General features: G+C 36.7%; 1 protein-coding gene across 5 annotated transcripts in view; it reads left to right on the top strand.

Moving 5' to 3' along the window:
- The window catches only part of myo16 (myosin XVI), a 133,959-nt gene that overhangs the window by 88,079 nt on the left and 23,419 nt on the right, over positions 1-22,461 (top strand). For all 5 annotated transcript variants that reach the window (XR_001481802.1, XM_015393166.1, XM_015393168.1 and 2 more), the window contains exons 20-27: positions 459-600; positions 1,169-1,241; positions 6,834-6,986; positions 8,278-8,478; positions 9,754-9,829; positions 12,213-12,409; positions 13,535-13,615; positions 14,561-14,766. Coding sequence is in view for 4 of the 5 variants with exons in the window: in XM_015393166.1 (XP_015248652.1) it covers positions 459-600; positions 1,169-1,241; positions 6,834-6,986; positions 8,278-8,478; positions 9,754-9,829; positions 12,213-12,409; positions 13,535-13,615; positions 14,561-14,766 (1,129 nt within the window). In the remaining variant the exon portion in view is untranslated. The remainder of the gene's footprint in view (positions 1-458; positions 601-1,168; positions 1,242-6,833; positions 6,987-8,277; positions 8,479-9,753; positions 9,830-12,212; positions 12,410-13,534; positions 13,616-14,560; positions 14,767-22,461) is intronic.

The raw sequence follows: 22,461 nt of genomic DNA, 5'->3' as shown, positions 1-22,461 counted from the left end.
AGTATTTGCAGGGGTTTCTATTGCATATATAACCGCATTGGTCACAGTGGTGGAGTTCGATATCCTCTGGTTCTTCTTTTCAGGAGGCATGACATTCTCTCAAATTCCATGAAAGATAGCTGCACTGACATTAAGCTTAATAAAACACAGGGACCAACACCAGTAGATGATATAATACCTTAAGTGGAAACGTCACATTATCTTAAGTTGCTTGGATTCTTGGATCTTGATTCCCAAAGCAAATTGAACATTTTCTTTGGTCCTTGGGGGGGAAAGCCAAGTCCTTTTTGTTCCCAGTGAAGTAGCTTTTCACATTTCTCTGGTCCAGGAGTGGCTTTACATAAAGGAATGAATGTGACAGTTTCAGCTGCCCTTATTTAATAGAAGTTGAATAAAACACGTAACAGAAATGTTAATTCTGAAAGGGCCAGATATAATCTATGGCCTTGTTTTTTCAGGGGATGTGATTACTAGATGCCACACAGTAGAGATGGCAGAGCAGTACAGGGACCAGCTTGCTAAATCCATCTACGGACGCCTCTTCTACTATTTAGTCAACAGCATCAACGACTACCTTCAAGGGCAGGAAGATATCATTGGGTAAGTGCTATGTATGTTTAAATTATCATAACAAAAAAATTCTAAACTTCCAGTGAAAACCAATCGTCATGTGTCTAACACTATTGAAATGCTGCATCAATGCAGGGTGAAAGTTTTTAATACTTTGCATACATTACGTCAATGATTAGAAATGCAAGTGAAAATGTAACAAGCAGACACACCCAAGGTCCAGACAGCTTGGAGGTCTTACAAAACACACTAAAAAAATAAAAAAAAAAACAAGACACAAACACTCCCAGGTGGAGGTCATGGGATCCTTAGTTTGCTTGTTGTGGAGCCTTATCACACCCCGACACCAAACCCACACTGCATCTTCTGGAATGTGTTTGTGCCTTGCCTTGTTTACACACATACCACTACATATAATAAATTTGTCAACCACACATTCACGGCTCTCCCATTCTTTCTGATTTTGCTGCATATACACCCTAACATGTCTGACTGCTGGTGGAGCATCACAACAAACTCAAACTGATAGATAATAAGCTGTGTTGTTTATTAATTGTATGTTTTATTTTGTGTTTTGTTATTGTTTTATCCCTTCCAGTGATCCCGCTATGGAAATTGGTATCTTGGACATGTTTGGGTTTGAAGAATTTCAAAGAAATGAATTTGAACAGGTGAGATGGGATTTTCCTTTTAGATTTATGCAATTCAAAAAGGAAAGTTTGTACAACTCCTCGCTTTGCTGAACTGAGGAATATTCAAATTGTTGAAATATTTGGAGCTATTATCTGTTTAAGCCTGGACATTTTTGTGTGTAATTGTAATGAATGAGCTGAGGTCTGTGGCTGACTGTGGCGTGATTTTCAGCTGTCCTCAGATGAACTGATAACTGAAACGATTGCTACAGTCTCAAACCCATCTGTGTCTCTTCCCCAGCATTTGTTAGGAGATAGGAATCATGTTTGTAGAAAAATATTTTCTCTAACCAACACATAACAGTTAAAGTAAAAACATGATCACTTCATACGAAAACACCTCATTTCAGCGAACATCGCTAAACATAACAGAAAACATTGCCAAGAATACAAAGGTTAAAGATGGTGAGCCTAAAGCAATCATAAGTATAGGTTTGTTTTATGTTTTCTGTCCAAACCCAAAATTGATTTTAAGTAGAATAAGCAGAAAAAACTCCCAACATTTATAGAAAACACAACAATTTAGTGTAAGCAACAGTAAAACACAAAGCAGGAAACGTTTATGCTATTTCTTTCAGAGATGCACTGATCTAATTTTTGTAGCTCATTTCTGTTACATCTAAAAGTAAGATGAAATAAATTTATGATCCCTTATTGGTTTCCTGAGTTTTCTCTTTCAAAAGCAAAAGTACTGTCTCTAAAATGTATGGTCATTTCTTTCTAATACTGACTTACAGGAAAAAAGAGTGAAATGATGTAGACGCTTCAAAGTAAAAACCATCTGGTTAGCTTGACCGCTTGTACTCCTGCACCCTTTTTTTTTTTTTTCAAATAAACTGGTTTCATGCTCCACTCATCAACACTGTAGAAACTACTCCACATATGAATTGATCGTTCATTGGTCCAGTAATTGGGTGCTCATTGGCACAGTGGGTAGTACTGCTGCCTTGCAGCAAGAAGGTTCTGGGTTCGATTCTCTTTCTGCATGGAGTTTGCATGTTTTCCCTGAACATGCATGGGTTCTCTCCGGGTACTCTGGCTTCCTCCCAGTCCAAAAACATGACAGTTAGCTTAATTGGCTTCTCTAAATTCTCCTCCGGTGTGAGTGTGTTTGGCAGTGGTTTGTTTGTCCTGTTTGTCTCTATGTTGCCCTGCAATGGACTGGCGACCTCTCGATGTACCCCACCTCTCACCCATTGGCAGATGAAAGAGATGGGCACCAGCACCCCTGGCAACCACATTTGGGATTACGCATGTTAGAAAATGGATGGATGGTCCAGTAACAGTACACCATAGGTCAACTGGTTGGAGATCCCTGATTTAGAACCTAGAATAGATGGTTTTGGAAGTGTCTTACAGCAGTGCCTTCTCCTAAGCTTTATCTAAATCATTTGGTTTTATGCTATGAAATCTAAAGCCTGTACAACTTTTTGTCCTTTTTGGGCCGATTTTCCAGTAGTGCGAGAATTTTTTGGATCGGGCCGAGTTTCAGGCTGAAACAGTACACCATAGGTTAACTGCCTCCTGCATCATATAATATACAGTGTTGTGTACTGTAGTATACAGAGCTGTAGCTGGGTGCAATGATATTGTACAGTGTATGCGCAGCTTAACATGTCTGTACCATAACATTGAGATGCAAGGTTTCTGCCCAATAAAGCAGTTTGTGTTGTCTGGTTTAAGATGGCCCATCTATTTTTAGTTCATTAACAACCTCACCTTTCTTATCATCTTCATCTTATCATCATCCTCATGTCCTGGGCCAAGATCTGGCATGCAGCTCCAGACAATGGATGGCTATTGGTCATTTTGATTATTTTTCCTTTCCCCCAGTAATCACTTCATCTACTGAGATCTACTGTCTTGTTCCAAATTTCCTTTGACAGGTCTTTTTTTTCTTGTTTTGGTGGCAGAAAGATCAGGGGAGTCTATAAATGATAGATGGATTGATGTGGGTGCAACATGAATGCAAGAATAGTCTGCAGGAGCTCAAATTGTTGAAGTGTTGTAGGACATCAGTTAAATCATTGTGCATTGTGTACATATTTCCACGTTTGGCCTTTTACAACTGTAGTTTATAATGTTTAAGAGACTGGTTACTGTTTTGTATGAGGTAACTACCCCATATGAAGCAGCAGTTTCTTCCAGCTTTTACTCCAGTGAGTGTTTCTCTTAGCTTTTAAAGCCTTGTGTGACAGTGTTGTTTCTGTTGGCGTGGCAGAAGGATAAGTGGCTTTACTCATCTGGATACTCTCCAAACCAAGCGTAAGTGAGGGGGTTTGTGTGACTCTTTTGTTTCAAGTAATTGTAAGTGCCAAGAGATAAAAAAAAAGCAATACAATCAGAAAAATTATCCAAAGCTATTTAAATTCTTCATTCAGAGTTGCCCTTTTGATATCACCACTCATTATGAACCATTTGCAGAGTAGAAGATGTGAAGCACATTTTAGATCAACAAACACAAGGCTCTCTTATTTTAGAGATGTCACATAAGTGATATGCAAGCTCTGACATGTTTGGATCTTCATATGCCCCAAGCATGAACTCACAAGTACACTACATAGGCGTGGCATGATCAAAGTTATTAGAGCTTGTTAATTAGAACTGTTTGTCAGGCTCTGTTTTATCTACTCAGCATTTTTTTAATGAGCTAACTCAATCAACCACCTGCTGAGACTAAGCTATTAATGGGCTAGACTCTCTGGGAGACAAACAAAAGACAAATCCAAAGAAAACAAAAACACAATAACAATGATCCTCTGCTACAAACAATTATTTTCCTATTTCTCAAAGTAAGGGTGGGGGTAACCCGAAATTGTGGTCTTAGCAATGTTGCTCCACAATAATAACATGATTTTGAAAGGAAAGCAAAATCATTCCTGTTGAGGTTCCCAAACGGTAATAATATCAGAAATTTGACTTGAATGGACACCCATTCAATTTTCAATGTGTTTTCTCCTAAGTGAAAGTCAAGGGCATAATTAAACCATTTCATTCAAGCAGGATCTGAATGAAAAGACAGACAGTATGCTTTTGTTGTTATTTATTTCTTTCTGAAAACAAAAGCAGAACAAATTCTGTCATGTTGGAGTGCTGTCTCTAGAATCACTCTCTGTAGAAGGGTGATTGGAAACCTTATTATTTATTAAAATGGTTACATTTCATACAAACTATTGGAGAATTATAGATTTATATATTTAATTGTTATTTCCTCCATTAAACAAATGCCATATGTCATCTAACAGAACAGATTAAAATATTAAACTAAAGGCTTAAAAATATATATTTAAAAGTAGCAGTCTATGGTGCACATTCTATATTTCATCACATTTATCAAGCTTAATATTAGCTACATCCCAAAATTAAGACACAGGCTATTCCTGCATGTAATTTACAACATACTTATGACATCAGTTTTCAGTTATTACATGGCCTTTGTAATTATTTGCATGTTTGAACATGAGAATGTCTGCAGAAACTTGAGGCATTCATCTGCCTAATGGCGAAAAAAATTATTCTATTTCTTTAAGTGAGCTGATCTTTAAAATAAAAATGCTGTATGCTAAATAACTACACCATACCCACTACCTGCCTAAACTACTGAGAGTATGTTGCATGTTATCATCCCTGTGTTTTCACTAACTTTAAAAACAATACAGCGTATAATCTCAGTAGATTAATACATGTTTCTTGTATACAGAGTGGCTCCTGATAAAGATGCTGGCCTAGGATGACCTTTTAATAAAATACAAGAGATACAGGGTTTAAAAAAGGCATTGAAATGGTGTGTTTTTTATTTGAACAATTTCTAAAGAAAAGGCTTCAAAAAACAGAACTGTTAATGATGCCTGGAAAAATTAGTCCAATGTTTCTTTCCCCATTTATTACAGAAGAAGTAAGTCAATTGAGTGATATAGTTTTAAAGGTGCCTTGAATCATTTAAGTTCAATTCAAAAATACTTTTTTTTATCCCTAAGGGATAGGAAATAAATGGACTCTATTAAGACTCTGATGGTATTAAATGTACTGTATATAGACAAACCAAATAATGGCCATTCAAATTGCCATTTAAATCCATGATTTCATCAGATCACGGCTTTTCCATGAAAATCTGTCTCAAGGTGGTCTGGCATCTCAGTATAAAAATCAACAGGTTTCACTTGTTTTATTGGTTTTTGTTCAAAATAGACTGGTTGAACCAGGCTATTTTTCAAACAACTTGCTCACAGTTTTTGGATCGTTATTTATGCAAAGATATTTTAGAAGCTTAATTTAATATTTTTGCAGATATCATGTGAGAGCAATACATAAAAATGAAAAAATGCGAGAATTTACAAAGTTTAGAATAATCATGTAGGCACTAAAGATTTGAATCTAGAAAAAAATTGCAGAAGCTGAATTAGCTTATATACATTGAGCCGTATCAAAGTCCTTAGATGTATAATTTTTCTACGGACATACCACATACAGATATTACATTTGATCTTGACTGCTGCATCTGTCAGTTTATAGCCATGTAATTATTGTAGGTACAACCAGCTTCATAATTTAGGAAAATAAACCACATTATACAGAAAAAAAAGTATCTCAGCCAAACAGTATCCTAATGTCCACTAAGTGATAACATATTAACTTGTTAGAGACCATATTCTGCTTCTTGAAACCTTATACAGAATGGATCTTATTTTTCAGTGTGGCTGCTCGGTTGTTGACGGCGGTGCACATAACTTTCTTTTTAACTGGGAGGTATTAAGGTGCTGCTTAAGTGGAGTCAGGTAATTCAAGTGCCTTGAGATGACATGTGTTGTGAATTGGCACTATATAATTAAACTGAATTGAATTGAGTCATGTAATGTCAGTGTGTGATACATTTGTTTCTCTAGTCAGATTTAAATTTAGATGCCTGAACAAATGCATCAAGATTCCTGATTGACTTACATAAATAGTCTTAAAAAGTGGTCCACAATACATTTGAAGTGTGATTAGTGCTGCTTAGACACATTAAATATTAGTGTCAGATTCAGATTTTCGATGCGCACAAAAAAAGTTGCAATTGCATTCAAAAAATAAACATTTGTAATTTTTGGTAAGCCTGTTAAGCTGGCAAATTTAAATTAGATTAAATAAAAGCATTTAAATTAGATTTAAATGCCTTAGTCTTCCCATTGTATTCACAAGTGATGCTTCCAACTTCAGCTTAATGTATGCAACTTGTGAAAAAGCTGAAGCTACATACATCTCCAAAGCCTCTGTAGTGACATGGCATTTAAATGTTTGCTTCCATAGGAGAGATTTTAGCCACTCACTTCTTTAACATAGTGGACCAGCTGACAGGAAGGCTTCATAATGTGTACACAGTCCACAGGGTGTCCCCTTTAATGGCTAATTTCCCTTTAGCTCTGTTACATGAGTAGTCACTTTACTTCTGGCCCATTGACTACCACAGCAGGATGTGTTTGAGGTTGTATTTGTTCCTTTGTTTGCTTTCAAAACATTGAGCAGCCTGTCTCTGAGGAACTACATGGCGTGTGCTGAGATACGTGTTTACCGTGTTCTGTGTGTGCATTCCAGCTGTGCGTGAACATGACCAACCAACGGCTGAGGCAGTATGTCTCTGAGGTGCTCTTCCAGCAGGAGCAGGCTGAGTGTCTGCAGGAGGGTATCACCATGGAGATCCCCCTCTCCAGCAGCAACCACGGCGCCGTGCTGGACTTCCTTCTTCAGGTTAAATAATGATCTGGTTTGGAAAGGTCTCTTCCATTTTGATCCAGAGTTCTTACGATATTGATATTATCTCTCGAAGACTAAGTAAAACCCTCAAGGTCATTTTGACACCGGTGTAAATTTTTTGTAGGCTCTGGGATCTTCTCGTTAAGAGCAAAAAAAAAAAAAAAAAAGATTTCATTTCAATATAAAAAAAAATAAATAAAAATAAATGAATAAAATAAATAATATAAATAAAAATTATTAAATTATTAAAACTAAAATTCTTCATTAGGGCAAAACCAATAAGGAGAGGACTTGTCATTTAGCAATTTGTCACCTACCTGTTTGCCAAACCAGATAACAGAGTTAATATTATTTGTGAGTTAATAATATTATTTATGAAAAAGCCCTTAAAATGGATGCAGTTGTTTTATTATAATTGTTTATCTATATCTGCTACTGTGTGCTTTCATTTCAGTTCAAATAGATTTAACCGCTGAGGGAAAAATTTAAGATATTTTTTAACAAAAATAAATTCTATAATAGAGTATTACATCTTTAGAGAAGAGCTTTGCATCATTAGATGGTAGCGTTGTGTGAGCTGAGCACACGGGAAACACATTTTGATGGGGGACCTCAAAATGACACCATCATTGGGTGTGTGAAGCTAATATTGCAAAGGTTTGCATTTGCTTTTGTTGTCTGGGAGGCTTACATCTTCTCTGTTGCTGATACAAGAGATAATATTTTTTGAATCTCTTTACAATCTTTGAAAAAATCTGCAAAAAGAATGATAATCAGCAAGCTCTAAAATCAGTTAGTTAATTTTGTATTAATTAAAATAAGTTTTGAAACAAAGGATAGCATGTAATCATATTTTTTATAGTGTGTTTTTGTTTTTAATATACTTGGGGCCTTTTTTCTGGAAAAATAGCAAGTTGTGGGGACCGACTGCTCCTTGTTGTGCCCCCATGACAGAAATCATTGTTTTTTGGTCAGGGGTCACATCTAGGACTAAGATGTGAATTAAAAGTAGGTTGGGCTTAAGGTTAGGCATGAAAATATAATAGTTAGGTTTAGGACAAGGGTTACGGTTAGGCTGAAAAAAAAAAAAAAATGGAAGTCAGTTGAAAGGTCCTGCAAAGATAGTGATCCTAGTTTGTTAGTGTGCATGTGTGTAGGGGGGTGGGGGTATTTTCTACAGGGATCAATAGAAATGTCAAGAGGAAGTATGCCTTACTACAACCAAATGTGCTTGTAAATATGGCCAACATAAATAACATGTGAGCTTTTGTTTGTTCTGCTCCAGAGGCCTCAGGGACTGCTGTGTGTGCTGGATGAAGAGAGTCAAAGCTTACGGCCTGCAGAGCAGAGCCTTTACAAGAGGCTGTCCACCCAGCTGGGCTCCAGTTCAATTTGTGGGCTTTCACTCACCACCAAGGATGGCAATGGGAACCCCCCACCCAAAGACCAGGGACCAGCCTTCACTGTCAGCCACTATGCAGGAGAGGTCTGTCTGTTCTAATGAATAATGTCCATACAGATCAGTCATATCTTAATAACCCCTGACAACTCTGTCAATCTTTGTGTAACTTACGGTTCTGCTTAGGAAGTCTGCCATTTGTTTGTTTGCTAATTTAACTATTTGAAATTGATGATTGTTTTGCATTTTCCAGTAAAAATTTCAAAGGAACAAATGAACAATCTATTTATCATGTTTAAGCAGAACTCTTCTGTTGTCAAATACAGTGCCTAGTCAGGTGATGACCTTGATATGGACTAAAAGTGTAATTCAGTTTTTCTTTGATACTGACATTCTCAAGAAGACATTTTAGAGAAATCCCTAAAAGATCAAAATTGCAAAAGTAAAAAAAGAAAATGTACCTTCTTGTGATGTTTGCTCAAATACATTATGGTAGAGATGTTTCAATAGACATCCCTTGTCTTTCTACTGTTTGCTTTACCATGAGGTCTGTGTGGTGTAAATTTAATCATTAAATAGTGGCCCCATCAACAAATAAAAAAGAAAGCTGTGAGAATAAAAATTGAAATGAGAAATGATTCTGGGTCAGTCTGGCAAGTCACCAATCTTTATCCTGATATAGACAGGACTGGATCTCTGCGTTTCCATTGTTTTTTTGTTTTTTTTACCATTTTATATATGGAAACACCTTAAATCTTTTGAAACGAGTTTAGCAGTTTAATTTAGATTCTGTTAAATCTAAGTTAAAAAATGCTTGATACACATCCATAGTGTTGGATAGTGTTACAATTATACAATTAAAGATCTGAAAGAATAGGTTGGTATTTTACCTCTGTCACTTTGCACACTTTGAAGAAGAGCTGACTTCAGGCTTTATCATCTACATCAAAAGAAACAGATTGCCTTACCTTATGCTCTTAAATATGTAAATTGAATCTAAATTTAAATATAACAGTTCAGTTCATTGTCTTTGCTTGTTAAAGATATTTGAGATGAATATTAGAATAGCACTCATTAAGATAAAGTGAAAACCACTACATATAGTATGTTTTATGCATGTGCTAGTGAAAATCACTTTTTACATTTAATAAGATTTATAAACTGCTTTACTCTTAGACTAACTCACTGGATCTTAAAATGAAGGCTCAGCACTTATTTCTACTTCTCTATTTCTGTCCCATTTCCTTTCAGATAAATACGAACAAAGGCAACTTCTGCCACAAAAGTCTAAATATGTTGCAAAAGTACTTAAAGTAGAATAATATTGAAGAATGTCACTTTATGCTTTGTTCTCTGTCATAGATTTCATATGATCTGACTGGATCTCTGAGCAAAAACAAAGACTTCTTCCCGCAGAATCTCTTGCTTACAATAAAAAGTAAGTACCCAGTACATAACAAGCATATGAGCACAATGTGGCGTCAGAGTTTAAGTGAACAAAGACCCGTTCTTGTTAAAAATGGCAAAACACAAACCCACCCCTTGTTTTAGTGCTGTTATATTTCTATGTGTGTGCTTTAGCCCATATGCAGCAGACACCGCCTGTGTGTATATTGTCTAAATAAGCTGCCAGATGTCGGGTGTTGTGGCTCGCAGGACACAGGCAACCGTTGTGTGACTGCCAGCTTAGTCTTGCGTCCAGCAACCTAATTGCTATAATTTCCATGATGAGGCTAATCTTCTGAAGGCTAGTCCTTCACTCATGCTTGGCTGGTATTCCTCTGTCTGACAAGTCGATGCAACGCAGCCTAGCATCAACATGTAGCCACAAACATGTTTTTTTTTTTTTTATGTGGGCTGCTCTTGATAACAAAAAGTGTTGTGTGTATTTGGAATACATTATAATGTTTTATGCATATTTCTTTTAACTTCGTAGCACTGTTCAATTTGAAATTAAATAAATTATTATAAATTATTTGCTGCAACACAATGTGAGGCACCTTTAACAGGATAAAGAGTAGATCATGAGATCACAGAGAGGTCAATCCAGGATCTAGAGGGCAAGTTCTCAGTAAATCTGTTCAAGGTGAATAAAAGAAAAGCTTCTGTTGTCCAGAAATAAATTACCTTCTCTCCGAATTAGTCAGCATTGTATTAGCCTTTGATCTTAAACCTTCTGGAGTTTAGTTTGTTCACAAATTATTACAGCCCATATAGTCCTGTGTTATTTATTTATTTATTTATATTTTTATTTTTTTTACATTGTATAGGCATCTTCAGAAAAAACAACAATTCTATAACCCAGGTGGAACTGCAGCTCAGATTTTGTCCTCACAATCAGCTCAACCATGGTTATCCATAGAGCACACATAGGCCTTCAAAGATACCAAATAAGGAGCCCTAAATTGCTTTTGCAAGCAAAAAAGTGCGAGCATGTTGATGCTTATCTACTAACATGGCTTTAGCAAAAAATAACAGGTGCAAAAAAGTAGCTTTCTTTAAAAGAATATTTTACAGTACATGTTCCAGACAGTTTGGAAGAGTGGATCTGTGCATCCCAAGGCAGCTGCACCAGTATGGTCGCTATGTAGATGTAGAAAAGAAAAGAAAAGAAAAGAGGAGAAAAGGAAGGACCTTCTCTGCATGAAATGAAAAAAAATAATTGTTTAAATTTCATAAAGCAATGTCACTCAGAAAGTTCACCTTTTCAGACACACAAATCCCATTTTTATGCTTGTTTGCTTTTTTAATGAACATAAAGGTTCAGAGTCTATTATCTGTTACTAAAGAAGTTATTATAGTTTTTGTTTAATAAAAGGAAAAGCAAAAAATAAAGGTTCGTTGACAGTTCTTCAAAAAAGAACAAAAACTTTATTTAATTTTCCTTTACCAATGGTCATTACTCTTAAGGTATCATTTTGATAAGAAGAAAGAGGTAATAGTAGCTGCTGCAGACTTTGCTATTTCTGCACCAGAGATGTGGGATCAGCAGTCATAGGACATACAGAGATAGCTGCTTATTCCAAAATAGAATCAAACTCCTTTTACCACCGATTAACATGCAGAACTTTCTATTCCTCTTTTGAATAACAAACAGTTTCATGTTCATAAGTGCTATAGCTTGTTACATCACTTGTTTGATCCTACTCCATTTAATCTGATGGTTGTGATTAAAGGTGATCTCTGAAAGTGGAAGGCAATGCAACAACCCAATAATGATAATCATCTTTATTTTGTCATCATCATTTTACCTTCCAATAAAATTGGTCTTCTGCATTCACCTCATCTCCATTGGGGAGCAGGGAGCCGCTTCCAGCTGCCCTGAGTGCAATCTGGAGCTAAGGCTCCTACTCAGAGACCCAGAATGGCACTCTGTGGGATCATATTGGCTACTTTGAGCTTCCTCTGAGCTTTTTCCATCATTCTATAGTCGGAATGTAAACTTACACTGATCTAACTCTTTCTTTCTGTCCATATATTTCTAACAGACCCTTATAGATAAGAGCCCCTTTACCCTAATTCAAACACATGTTTGGCTTTCTGAATGGGCTCATTGTTGTACAGTTCGCTCCATGTGTTGTACAGTGACATGCTCCAACCCTTCTTGTTGTATCACAGATTGTTTACATGCAGCCCAAACTTAACAATTACAGTACTTCCCCTTTCATCCCTCTTTTCTTTTTTCAAACCCTTTCATGGATTTTATTTCTTGTTCTTTTACTCACTTTTTCTTGTTCCTATTCTTCTCTGTTTCCTTTCTCAATCAATACTATTGCTATTTCTGTACTGATTTTTCATGTATGTTGCTTTGTGCCCGGCAGCCAGTGAAAGTGTGTTACTGCAGCAGCTCTTCCAGTCCAAGCTGACTCAGACTGGTTCTCTGGTGCCAGCTGCACAGGGCCGCATTGGCCTGAGAGGGACTAAAGCAGCCTTGTTGCTTCAGAGGATAACATCAGCCTCCCCTGTCAATGCCACTCTTATCCCTGAACAGCCTCGGAGGTACCAAGATCTTACCAAGGTAATCTTCACAGGGAAGAGCTGCAGTCCGTGATTTAGTGTTCAAACAATACTTTAATGTGGATGTCCCTTTTATGTCAGCAGATTTTATTAAATAGTTTCCTCACTAACACCGTATTTTCCACCTGTCATCAGCTTCTTTTTCCCAGCGATCAGCGAACTGACTATCATTGGAGAAACACAGACACTATTTTTAGTAAAGCTATTGTCTAATTTAAGCTGCTTCCCACCCAGACTCTAAATATAAACCTCTGGGAAATTGATGTTTTTGTGTGCACAGACATTCTTGAGCTAAAACCTTTCCAAGAATGCACACAGAAAAAAAACTTGGGTTTTGGTATCTTGACTTCTGAAATTATTACACAATAGCCCCATATGAAATAAATCTTAGTTTTCACTAGTGTAACATTTTATCCCTATTTTTCTCCCGCTAGAAACACAAAGCACTTGTGCACATATGTGATTAAAAAGGTTATCAAGTTGTGTAACTTCCAGGAGATCCTGTCTGTTGTCTCAGTGGTTCATTAGCTAATGAGAGCAAACAGTTATATAAGGCCCCTTTCACCTCTCAGACCTGTCCTAGCAGCTTTACACAGTACCAAAACATAATGTTGCTGCGCTAATCTCAGTGTTTCAGATTGTAAATAAAACAGTATCAATCAAAAAAGTTGTTCTCAGACTTCAGAAATCTCATCATGATTATTTATCAAATCAATTTAGTTCTTTTAATGATAATGATGTGTCTTAACTGTGCTTTTTCTTTGGGGCAACAGTTGTTTTATATTTCAAAAGCGATAAATCAGCCCTACCAATCTGCTTATGGGAGTGATCAAATAGGTGTATATAACCTTTACCCAGTATGTATCATTAAGATTACAAATCTCTTTTACAAGAGAGGCCTGAGCAAACCTAATAACAAGAAGGTATGGAAGGAAAAGGAATTAATTACTAAAGCTATTTATGCTATGTCCCATTGCCTTAAATAGCTTCATTGGCTGTTTTCTGCTAAGATCAAACATTAAAATAGGAAGGTAATGTGTATTGATATGCGTCTTTGAACCTCTAGAGCCTGTTGGGCATGAGATATTCATTATTTTACATTTCTTGTTTTTTATACAATCTACAGATATTAAAGAAAAAAGGCTCCAGTTCTTTCCTCCAGCGACTCGAACGTTGTGGGCCAATCACAGGGGCTGTCCAGCTGAGGGTAAGGACAGTTTCTGTTTCTTTATGATTGCAGAAAGATGCTGCCTGAAGCTTCCTTGAACACATGCATGCATTAATGAGGTTTTAGACCTTTACTGAATATACTTCAGTTAGCTACAAGCATCTGGATCAGATTTGATCTCATTACAAGCATGTTGTTTGTTACGAAACCAGAATTTTTTTTGCCCTTTTTTTTTTTCTTGTCTCACGTCAATGCATTTGTCAAAATAGTCATCACAACCTTTGCAACAATGCAGCTTAAGTGTAGGGTTCTCATAACTTTTTAAAGCAACAATAATATTCAGTTTGCAGCAAGTAGCTCTGTCTCCAGTGGTGACGCAAGGAGACTTAGACGTGGCTCAAAGAAGCAGTGCCTTTGGTCTGAATGAAACCACTGTGTTGCACAATCAGAGTTGTGGACTTGCGGTTGACAAAGCCCCTCCGGGAATGGAAGGGAAGGAGAGAGTGGGCTGAAAAATGATGCTGTACCAAGCCAAACATCAAGCCCTCCACATGAATGAATGAACAATGAACAACAGCCACTGTGTTCTGTGGGCATTCGTTTCAAAGTGTGTCTGTGTACATTTGTGTTTGTGTTTCTGAAAGTGGCTATTAAAGATGAGAAGGAAGTACATCTGAAATTGCTGAGTGATCTCAGTTTGAGGTGTGGCCCCTGGAGGAATGTCCCGCTGTGACCTTGGATGCATCATGCTGAAATTGAGGATTTTAATGAAAGCTCGGAAAGAACTGGGAGTCATTGTTGTTTTTCTGTTTTGCTTCCTTCAGAGGCAAGATGCACTCCCAAAAAGCAAACAGTGTTGTCTTTGGCTCAACGTGATGCTGTTCTATAGAAATAAATCAAAAGAAATCGGAAAACAATGCTTTGTTTAATGATATTCATTTTGTTCAAGTTTTAAAACTAACTTCCTCTTCTCTCCTTTTTCAGAACTCACTTTCAGAGCTTATGAGTAAACTGCAAACTCGCACTCCCCACTTTGTAGAGTGTGTTCGCCCCAATTCTAGTGGTCAGCCAGGAAGCTTTGACAGCTGCCACGTCTCTTCCCAGCTGCGGTACATCGGAGTGCTTGATATGGTGCGCATGATTCGCTATGGATACCCCGTCCGTCTGTCCTTCCCAGCATTCCTCAGCAGGTCAGTGTTGGATGACCACAATGTCCAGACCAAGGGTTTTGATCTTTTTCACATTTGGTTATCTCCCAGCTACAGGATCACAATGAGTATCAAAAAATGTTATGTTAATAATTAATTGCAAACGGTGCAAACTGTCGAAATTGGCTGCAAATAACATTCTGAGCTGTCATTTATTTGTATTTTGGGCCCCTTAATTTAACATCTTGTAGAGCTCTTCTTTACAGCAATAAGAACAGCAGGTATGTTTAAGCTCTTATCGCAAACAAATCACTGATATTTTTGCCCAGCCTTCTTTGAAAATTAGCTCAAGTGCAACCAAAGGGTTTGAAGTTCAGGATGAAACTCATTTTCAAGTCTTGCTACTGATTCTTAATTAGATCCAAGTCTACACACTCAGTTAGTCTATCATTTCAAGTTAGTTTAACCTGAAACATGGCTTAATATTTATGCTTGTTATCATTCAACTGAACCTTAACTGGTTTTCTTATTTCAACTTTATTTTTCCTTCATATACATGATTTTTTTTTTAAATCTTCTTTAACTAACTTTATTCTCGGTATCAAAGAACAAACATCCTCAGAGTATGAAGCTGCTTGTTCCATGGTTCCACAGGTTGGTGTTTTGAGGATGGTGTGCAATTTGATTTTACAACAAAAAAAACCTTTTTGTGTCTCAAAAGGTTCAGATCTGGGAAGGGGAGTGATGGCCTAGAGGGGAGTGGCAGCCTAGTAGTTAGGGCATAGAGCTTGGAATCCTGAGAGTCTGAGTTCAAGCTCCACTCCCACAGACTGCCACGCTGGGTCTCTGAACAAGACCCTGAAAGGGGAACACTGTTTTTTTTTTACATTGGCCCCTTGATTTTACGTTATTACATCATTTTCTACTCAACCATATTAATTCTTTGTCATTTGGAGCTGTTTCCGTCGTCACTGAGTCTGGGAACAGACATTTTTGCCCAAATATAGTAACACCTCACTCCTGACATCTTCCGGCAGTGATGTCACTGTGCGGTAAGCCTAACGTCATTCTCCCGGCTTTGCAAGCAAATCAATGGAAACTACTAGACACCCCAGAAATCAACAACAACTATTTAATATTATTTAATATTTCAAGAGCACTTCACCATTGTAATTCCCGAGAGCTATAATTAAACTGACAATGGCCACGCTTATGGCGGTTGGATGTTGTAATACATCGGGTAAAAGGAAAAAAAAAAATTGTTATTTCACCTTTCCAAATAATGATCCTCCATGGACATGTTACTGTGGTCCTGTTTGCTGGATTGCCAATTTAAAGCGGGAGGATTTGCCATCGAATTTCTTGCCAGAGAAAAAACACGTAACATGTAGCCAACATTTTGAACAAGAATGTTTTCAAGATGACTCAGATGATAGCGCATTGTGGCAAGGCACCAGATACAGCACTGGTACTTGCTCAACAGCTGATACAGCACCGTGATGTCACAAACCGGTAGGTGGCAGTGGTGTTCTTTGACAAACATGGATGCCTCCAGTAAAACACATTCAAATGAAATTACTCTTAATTAAAAACACTTATTATTAATTGAACAGTATGTAATAATTTATTATTTAAAGTACTTTCAGAAGCTTGAATTCTGAATATGACCAGAGTTTTCCTTTAAATGTGACCAGCAGTCAAGCATGCATTATGTAACATATTTTCCCAAATGAGTTCTCCACCACTTTGTGTTGATCTATCACAGGGAGGGTTATGTCCATCAACTACTATCCTGCAACTGTAGGATGCATGACTTCTCCAACATATTTAAATTGACTGATTTCCTTCATTAGTAATAATTTAGCCCTGCAGAGGCCTGCTAAGTAGCCATTTATTTAATTAAGGTGTGTTGGAGAAGGATTGCATTCAAAAGATTCAGGACAATAGCTCTTAAGCAGTTGAGTCAGAGAACCCCGCAGTATCAAAACCTCTGTTACTTTTTTTTCTTCCTGTTTCCTTGTAGCTTTAAATCATCTAGAAAAACCTCAGAAATTGCGGATTGCTCCTTCCTATTTCTTCTTTGTCCATGCTCCAGTTTTCAGTCTTTCAGACTTTCGTTTAACTCCTGTCAGGTCACTATGGTCTCAGTCATGTGTATTGTGACAGGTTCCAGCATAGTCAAACAAGAACAAATTGCAACAGCTTTTGCTTCATCCCCGCTTGAATTCAGACCACATGCTCACATATGAACAGACACAATAAAAAGTCAGAGCAACCCTTTTATTTGAGGTGCATTTCGACTTTGAATGTCTCTCTTTGACTATTATTGGAGACCACTGCTGCTGATGAAAGTCACTGAAACATTTTTCCCAAGTCAGATTGACACCGGAGCTTTAAACAAGCCAGTTGTCTGTAAGGTCACTTTGTCCTGGGTTTGAGTTTTTTGGTATTGTCACTCCCAATCAGCTGCTTTTTGTAAACTTTTATTATATTGTTTTTTACCAGACATAAAGAGAGATCCCATATAGCACAAATTATTTATTTTAACTAATTGTATGTCTTGTTTTCATCTTTTTTTATTTTAAACCATGTGAAAAGATTCTCTAATCCTCTTATTTTTCACCTTGTTTTAGTGTATTCTGTATTTTAATGTGACGGGATTTTACTTTAACACTGTCTTTTCTGCTTCCCTCTCACATTCTGTCTCCTAACATCCTCAGTTTCTCTGTCTCCTTGCCTGTCAATTTGGAGATAAAGGGATTAACAGGAACATTCTTACCAGAAACAAACGATGACAAAGCTGGCCACATGACCCAACCCCCCCTCAAAAAAAAAAATCCCATTCCTCTGCTCCAAAATTCATCGCATGCGCATTCACACACCATGTCACCATCTGAGGATCTATTTCTATCACTAATATTAGATTTTAAGCAAGAAGAAAACAATTATCAGAATTTAAGAATTTAATCGGAATTAACATTCAAAATATACAAAAGCTGCTTTTTATACTTGTATAGAATGCAATCCATGTTCAAACGGAGCATAAAGCTAAACTTAACAAGGCCGTGAATTCTGAATGAAGAAAAGGGGGAAAAAAGCAGTGGTGTCAGACCTCTGAAGACAAAAGTATGAAAAACTTTGAAAACAAGCAGGCTATGATTCAAGGAACATATAGTGAGCCAATTAGCCAAATCCACTGTTTGCAATGTTCTACTTGATGAACCCACAGACACAGCACCAAATCATACAGCAAAAGATACATCAGAAGGGGTCTTATTGGGCTCCATTGCACCCAAAACATTCTCTAGGGTGCATAATTGAGTGTCGCAGTTCCACCGTTGCTTTGGGGTTGTTAAATATTTTCATGATGAGACATTTTATTGTTGTGTTGGCCTGATAGGAGCCACAGAGAAGCCTAATATGAATAGTTGCAGCTTATCTATGGCTGTCAGGCACCACTGTGTCTTTGTCATCAGAGACTTTCAACAAGGAGTATTCAACCTGGCCTTATGCCAAGGCTACAGCCCCGTTGCACTCAGCGTGGGCTGGCAGCTCTCCAAATAATTTGCTATAATGGCAACACAGCTGCTATGAGCATTGCGTCCCGCTACTGCTCTCTCTGCTTTTAAATAATCTCATCGAACAGCTGATATGAACAAGGCAAAAAAAACAAATTTGTGCTAAAAACCCCTTAAATACAAATATATCAAATAAAGATCCCAACCACGGGAAAAGCACACACACCTCCAAATTGAACATACATTGGTTGCCTGAAACAAATTGACATTTTCTCTGCAGTTTAAAAGCGAACTCTACCTTTCATGCTGTTAATTACTGGTTTTGTATAAAGCAAGTGTACAGAGCAAGTCAGGAAGCGAGAAAGGTCGCCTGCATGGATGATAAGCTTTATGATACAATTATTGAATATCACCCATGTGACACAAAGAAACTCTTCCGGTTTCAGAGCATTAGTGTGATTGTCTGCATCTTCTCATGGTGCCGATAAGCTACGGGAAATACTGATGGTGTTTGTTCCTCCATAACAAAGCAGAAACTATTGGTGGAGGCACAAAATCATGCAAGGTTTAAATGCTAGGGGTTATTCTCTCACTGGTCACTATGACTCAAACTGCTCAGCTTTTGTATGTACATGAAAGGACATTTATGCAGATTTAATTCTTCCTTTTTTAGCTTTTATAATTTTTTTATACATATGTGCATTTATTTTATTACATTTTATTGCCTATACATTGTGGCTACCTGAATTTAACTTCATGCGAGTCAAATCCTGGTTAAATTGCTATATTATATAGCACGGACCAAGAAATTAATCCATGCTGAAAGCTCTTTAGCTCTGCTTTGACACTATACAGTAAATAAGGTTGTACTTTTTAAGCATGTTATCTATTTGTCCGATTTTATTTATTGTTTTATAAATAAAAAAATAAGTAAATATATCATTGATTTATTTATTTGACAGGCAATCCACATTGTTGCTATGTGATCGTGTACACAAACGGACCGTTGGGTATAAGCAAATCCACTTATACAATAGAGCCACTCTGGCCTCCCCTCTAGGTTACAGTGCCTGCCTGGAGCAAATCACATTAGTGTCATGGTAACCAGAGTGATTTAAGAGAAAATCTATTTTACTGGTCCTTTTATTTGTCATTTATAGAATGTTATGTGTCCTGTTTCAGGGTTTATTTTCTGTCAGATTCAGGTTGTTTGTATGTTGTCACTATAAACCTTCGCCCTCTCTGTCCACTGATCTGCTTATTTTTCAAAATATACAGTTAATAGGAAAGTGCCATGATCATGCAAATAACTCACAACTTTATTTTACAGCGCTGTTGTTCACATTTTTATGTCTGTTTTTCTAACTGGGCTATAATGCTGCATTATTAATGGACAATAAATGACCAGCAGGTGAATGTACATAATTCAGTTTGACCATTGTGTGTAAATATCCATGACTAAATGAGACTCATGGACTAATAAAACACCAGAATGTTAGAGTTTTAAGTACAGGCACCCTATTGTTGCGTCGTTGGTTCAACAATAAACATGATACTACCAGAGTGGAATAGTGCAATTCCTATCATATACCTTTGGGTCATTTTAGTTCTTAGACTCCATATTGAGACTCCCCAGGGTCTTGTATTAAAAACAGGAGCATATATGTGTTTATTTCCTCATAAGATAGGTCATGGGTTTACAGAGCTCCTCTGTGCTTAATGGGCCTATTGGGGGAACCTAAGCTGTCTGTTTGACCAGTATTACTATCAAGAGGGACACCCAAGCTCTGTAAATCAAACACATCCTTTATTTACGTGAACTCACTTTCTCAGTATTGACAGCACAAGTGGTTTATGTTTACCATCTGCTTCTTGTGTTTACTTCATCACATGTGTGGCATCATCAGCTTATTATTTGTCCACATTTGTGGGAAATATTTAGAGCATTTATCAACAAGAAATAATTAAAATAGTTGAAACTAAAACATAACATCCATTGTTTTTACCTAGCCGGGTCCTTTAGTTTAAATGTTTCTGGTGAAGGTTAGGGTTAGTTGGCATACTGTGCCTTGTAAAAGCATTTACTCCTTTTAACATTTTCATTCTTTTTCTATGTTACAACTACAAACTTAAATATATGTTATTGGAGTTATATGTAAACCATTCTATGGTATCCATTGTAGGGATGGTCATTTCCTTTATGAGGGCAGGTGAACCTCATCTTTAATCTCAAATCATTTGCATTCTTGAACAGATTTTCCATTAAATTTACTATGAACTTGGACTTGCTTCTCTAATCCTCCTAAAGTAACCTATATCCACACCAGGATGCTGCCAAAACCGTGTTTCACAATTGGGAAGATGTGTTCTGGATGACGTTCACTGGTCATATTCTTTTGCATAAAACAATTTCCTATATATGCCAAATACCATTGTTTTGTCTCCTATGACCGCATATTATTCTGATGTACTACTATGGTGTGTTTATAGCAAAAATGGAAACTGCGTTCTTTTCTATTTTTTTGTTCTCTTTATTGGTTTCTTCTTGCAATTCAGTCACAACGTTTTTGGACTACACAGCTAACACTTGTCATATATATATATATATATATATATATATATATATATATATATATATATATATATATATATATATATATATNTCTAAAGCTTAACCAGAGTTAGTTTGGAACTCTGATGAATCTGTAAAACAACGCTCTTCTTCTCTGTCCTGCCAGTTGAGCCACAGCTTAATTGCTATACTAGACATGTCATAACCCTTTCCCATCTTGATAGTATGGTACTATGGATAGAAATCTTCATTGAGATATTCTATAGCCTAACGCTGCTTTGAAATGTCTGCTTTGTCCCTTGGTTTTCATAATACTTTGCTCATTCTAATCAACCTCTGAGGTCTTCCCAGAACAGATGCACTCATAGAAAGACAGCATTATACACAGGTGGATTCTATTTACTAATTAGTGACTTCTTAGGGTAATTAGTTGCATTCTAGTTTATCTAGACAGCAGGTGTCAAATTCCGGCCTGCGGGCAAAATTTATTATTAGTTTTTGCCCACAAGATAATTCCAAGTGTAGACTAGGGCTGTCTTACTGGTAGACACTGGAATCACCACTAGTGCTACAAATCCCAGAATGCTCGATTGGTGCATTCTAGGACCCACACCACTCTTCCTCTGTTGACAATGAGTAGTTATTCTGCAATATAAATGATGAACTGTAGAAGACTTAGCTTACATGAATGTTTTGTTTTAGCACATCTTATTGCAATTCCAATGCATGGAATTGCAATAAGATGATAGAGGCCCAATAAGATGATAAATATCAAGGTTGGCTGACTCATTTGACAAAGTTTTAAATTTGGCGCATTATGTGCTTTCAGTTTGCCCCTCTAATCTACAATACCATTAGGTCAAAATTTATAAATTTTCTTATTTTTTAAAATGGTTTTGAAAAACATATATCCTTTTCTTAACCACTCTGTAAATAGCTGTTGCATGGTTTTGTTTAAAATACAAGGAAAAGTGCAGATGTTTGTGAAAAAGAATGTAAAGGTAATTTGTGTGCAGGTCTAGATCCAAGGACACCTAATTGACATTTTTTTTTATTTTGTGATTTAAAGTTGCAAATGGTGTATTTAGTCTTCTTGTTTCATAAAGCTCTCATTTAGGAAACAATCTTAACTGTAAAACTGAATGAATTTTTGAAAATATAATTATGAAATTATAAACACCCTCTGAGCATTTGATCCCTTTTTGTTTTATTGTACATATGACATTATCTCATTGTTTGGGAAACAAAATCTCTGTTTTTTTTAACAAACTTTTTTTATCACAGTAGGAAGTTTTTTGATGAAAGGAATAAATAAGACCAATATCAGTCCTTCTATGAACACATTAAACACATTATGCAAAGAATCATTTATGCAGATCATGGATTACTGGGAAACTGTGTTGTGATTAATTATATTAATTAGACATTTTGATATAGTGGCAGATGAAAGCATTGTTTCAGACCCTTTATAATTCAGGGTATATCTTGAAATTCTCTTCATATAAAACACTAATGTGAGGTATAATTATTTTTGTCATGAGGATGGTAATAATTTATATCCTTTACATACATCCTGGAGATTAACTTTAAATCACTGCAGAAAGGAATGTTGATCTCTGTCTAAAACAACGGCAGATTTATGCACCT

Source organism: Cyprinodon variegatus, unplaced genomic scaffold, assembly GCF_000732505.1.
Source record: "Cyprinodon variegatus isolate N-32 unplaced genomic scaffold, C_variegatus-1.0 Scaffold628, whole genome shotgun sequence".
NCBI lineage: Eukaryota > Metazoa > Chordata > Actinopteri > Cyprinodontiformes > Cyprinodontidae > Cyprinodon > Cyprinodon variegatus.
This window is presented reverse-complemented; position numbering and strand designations above follow the sequence as displayed.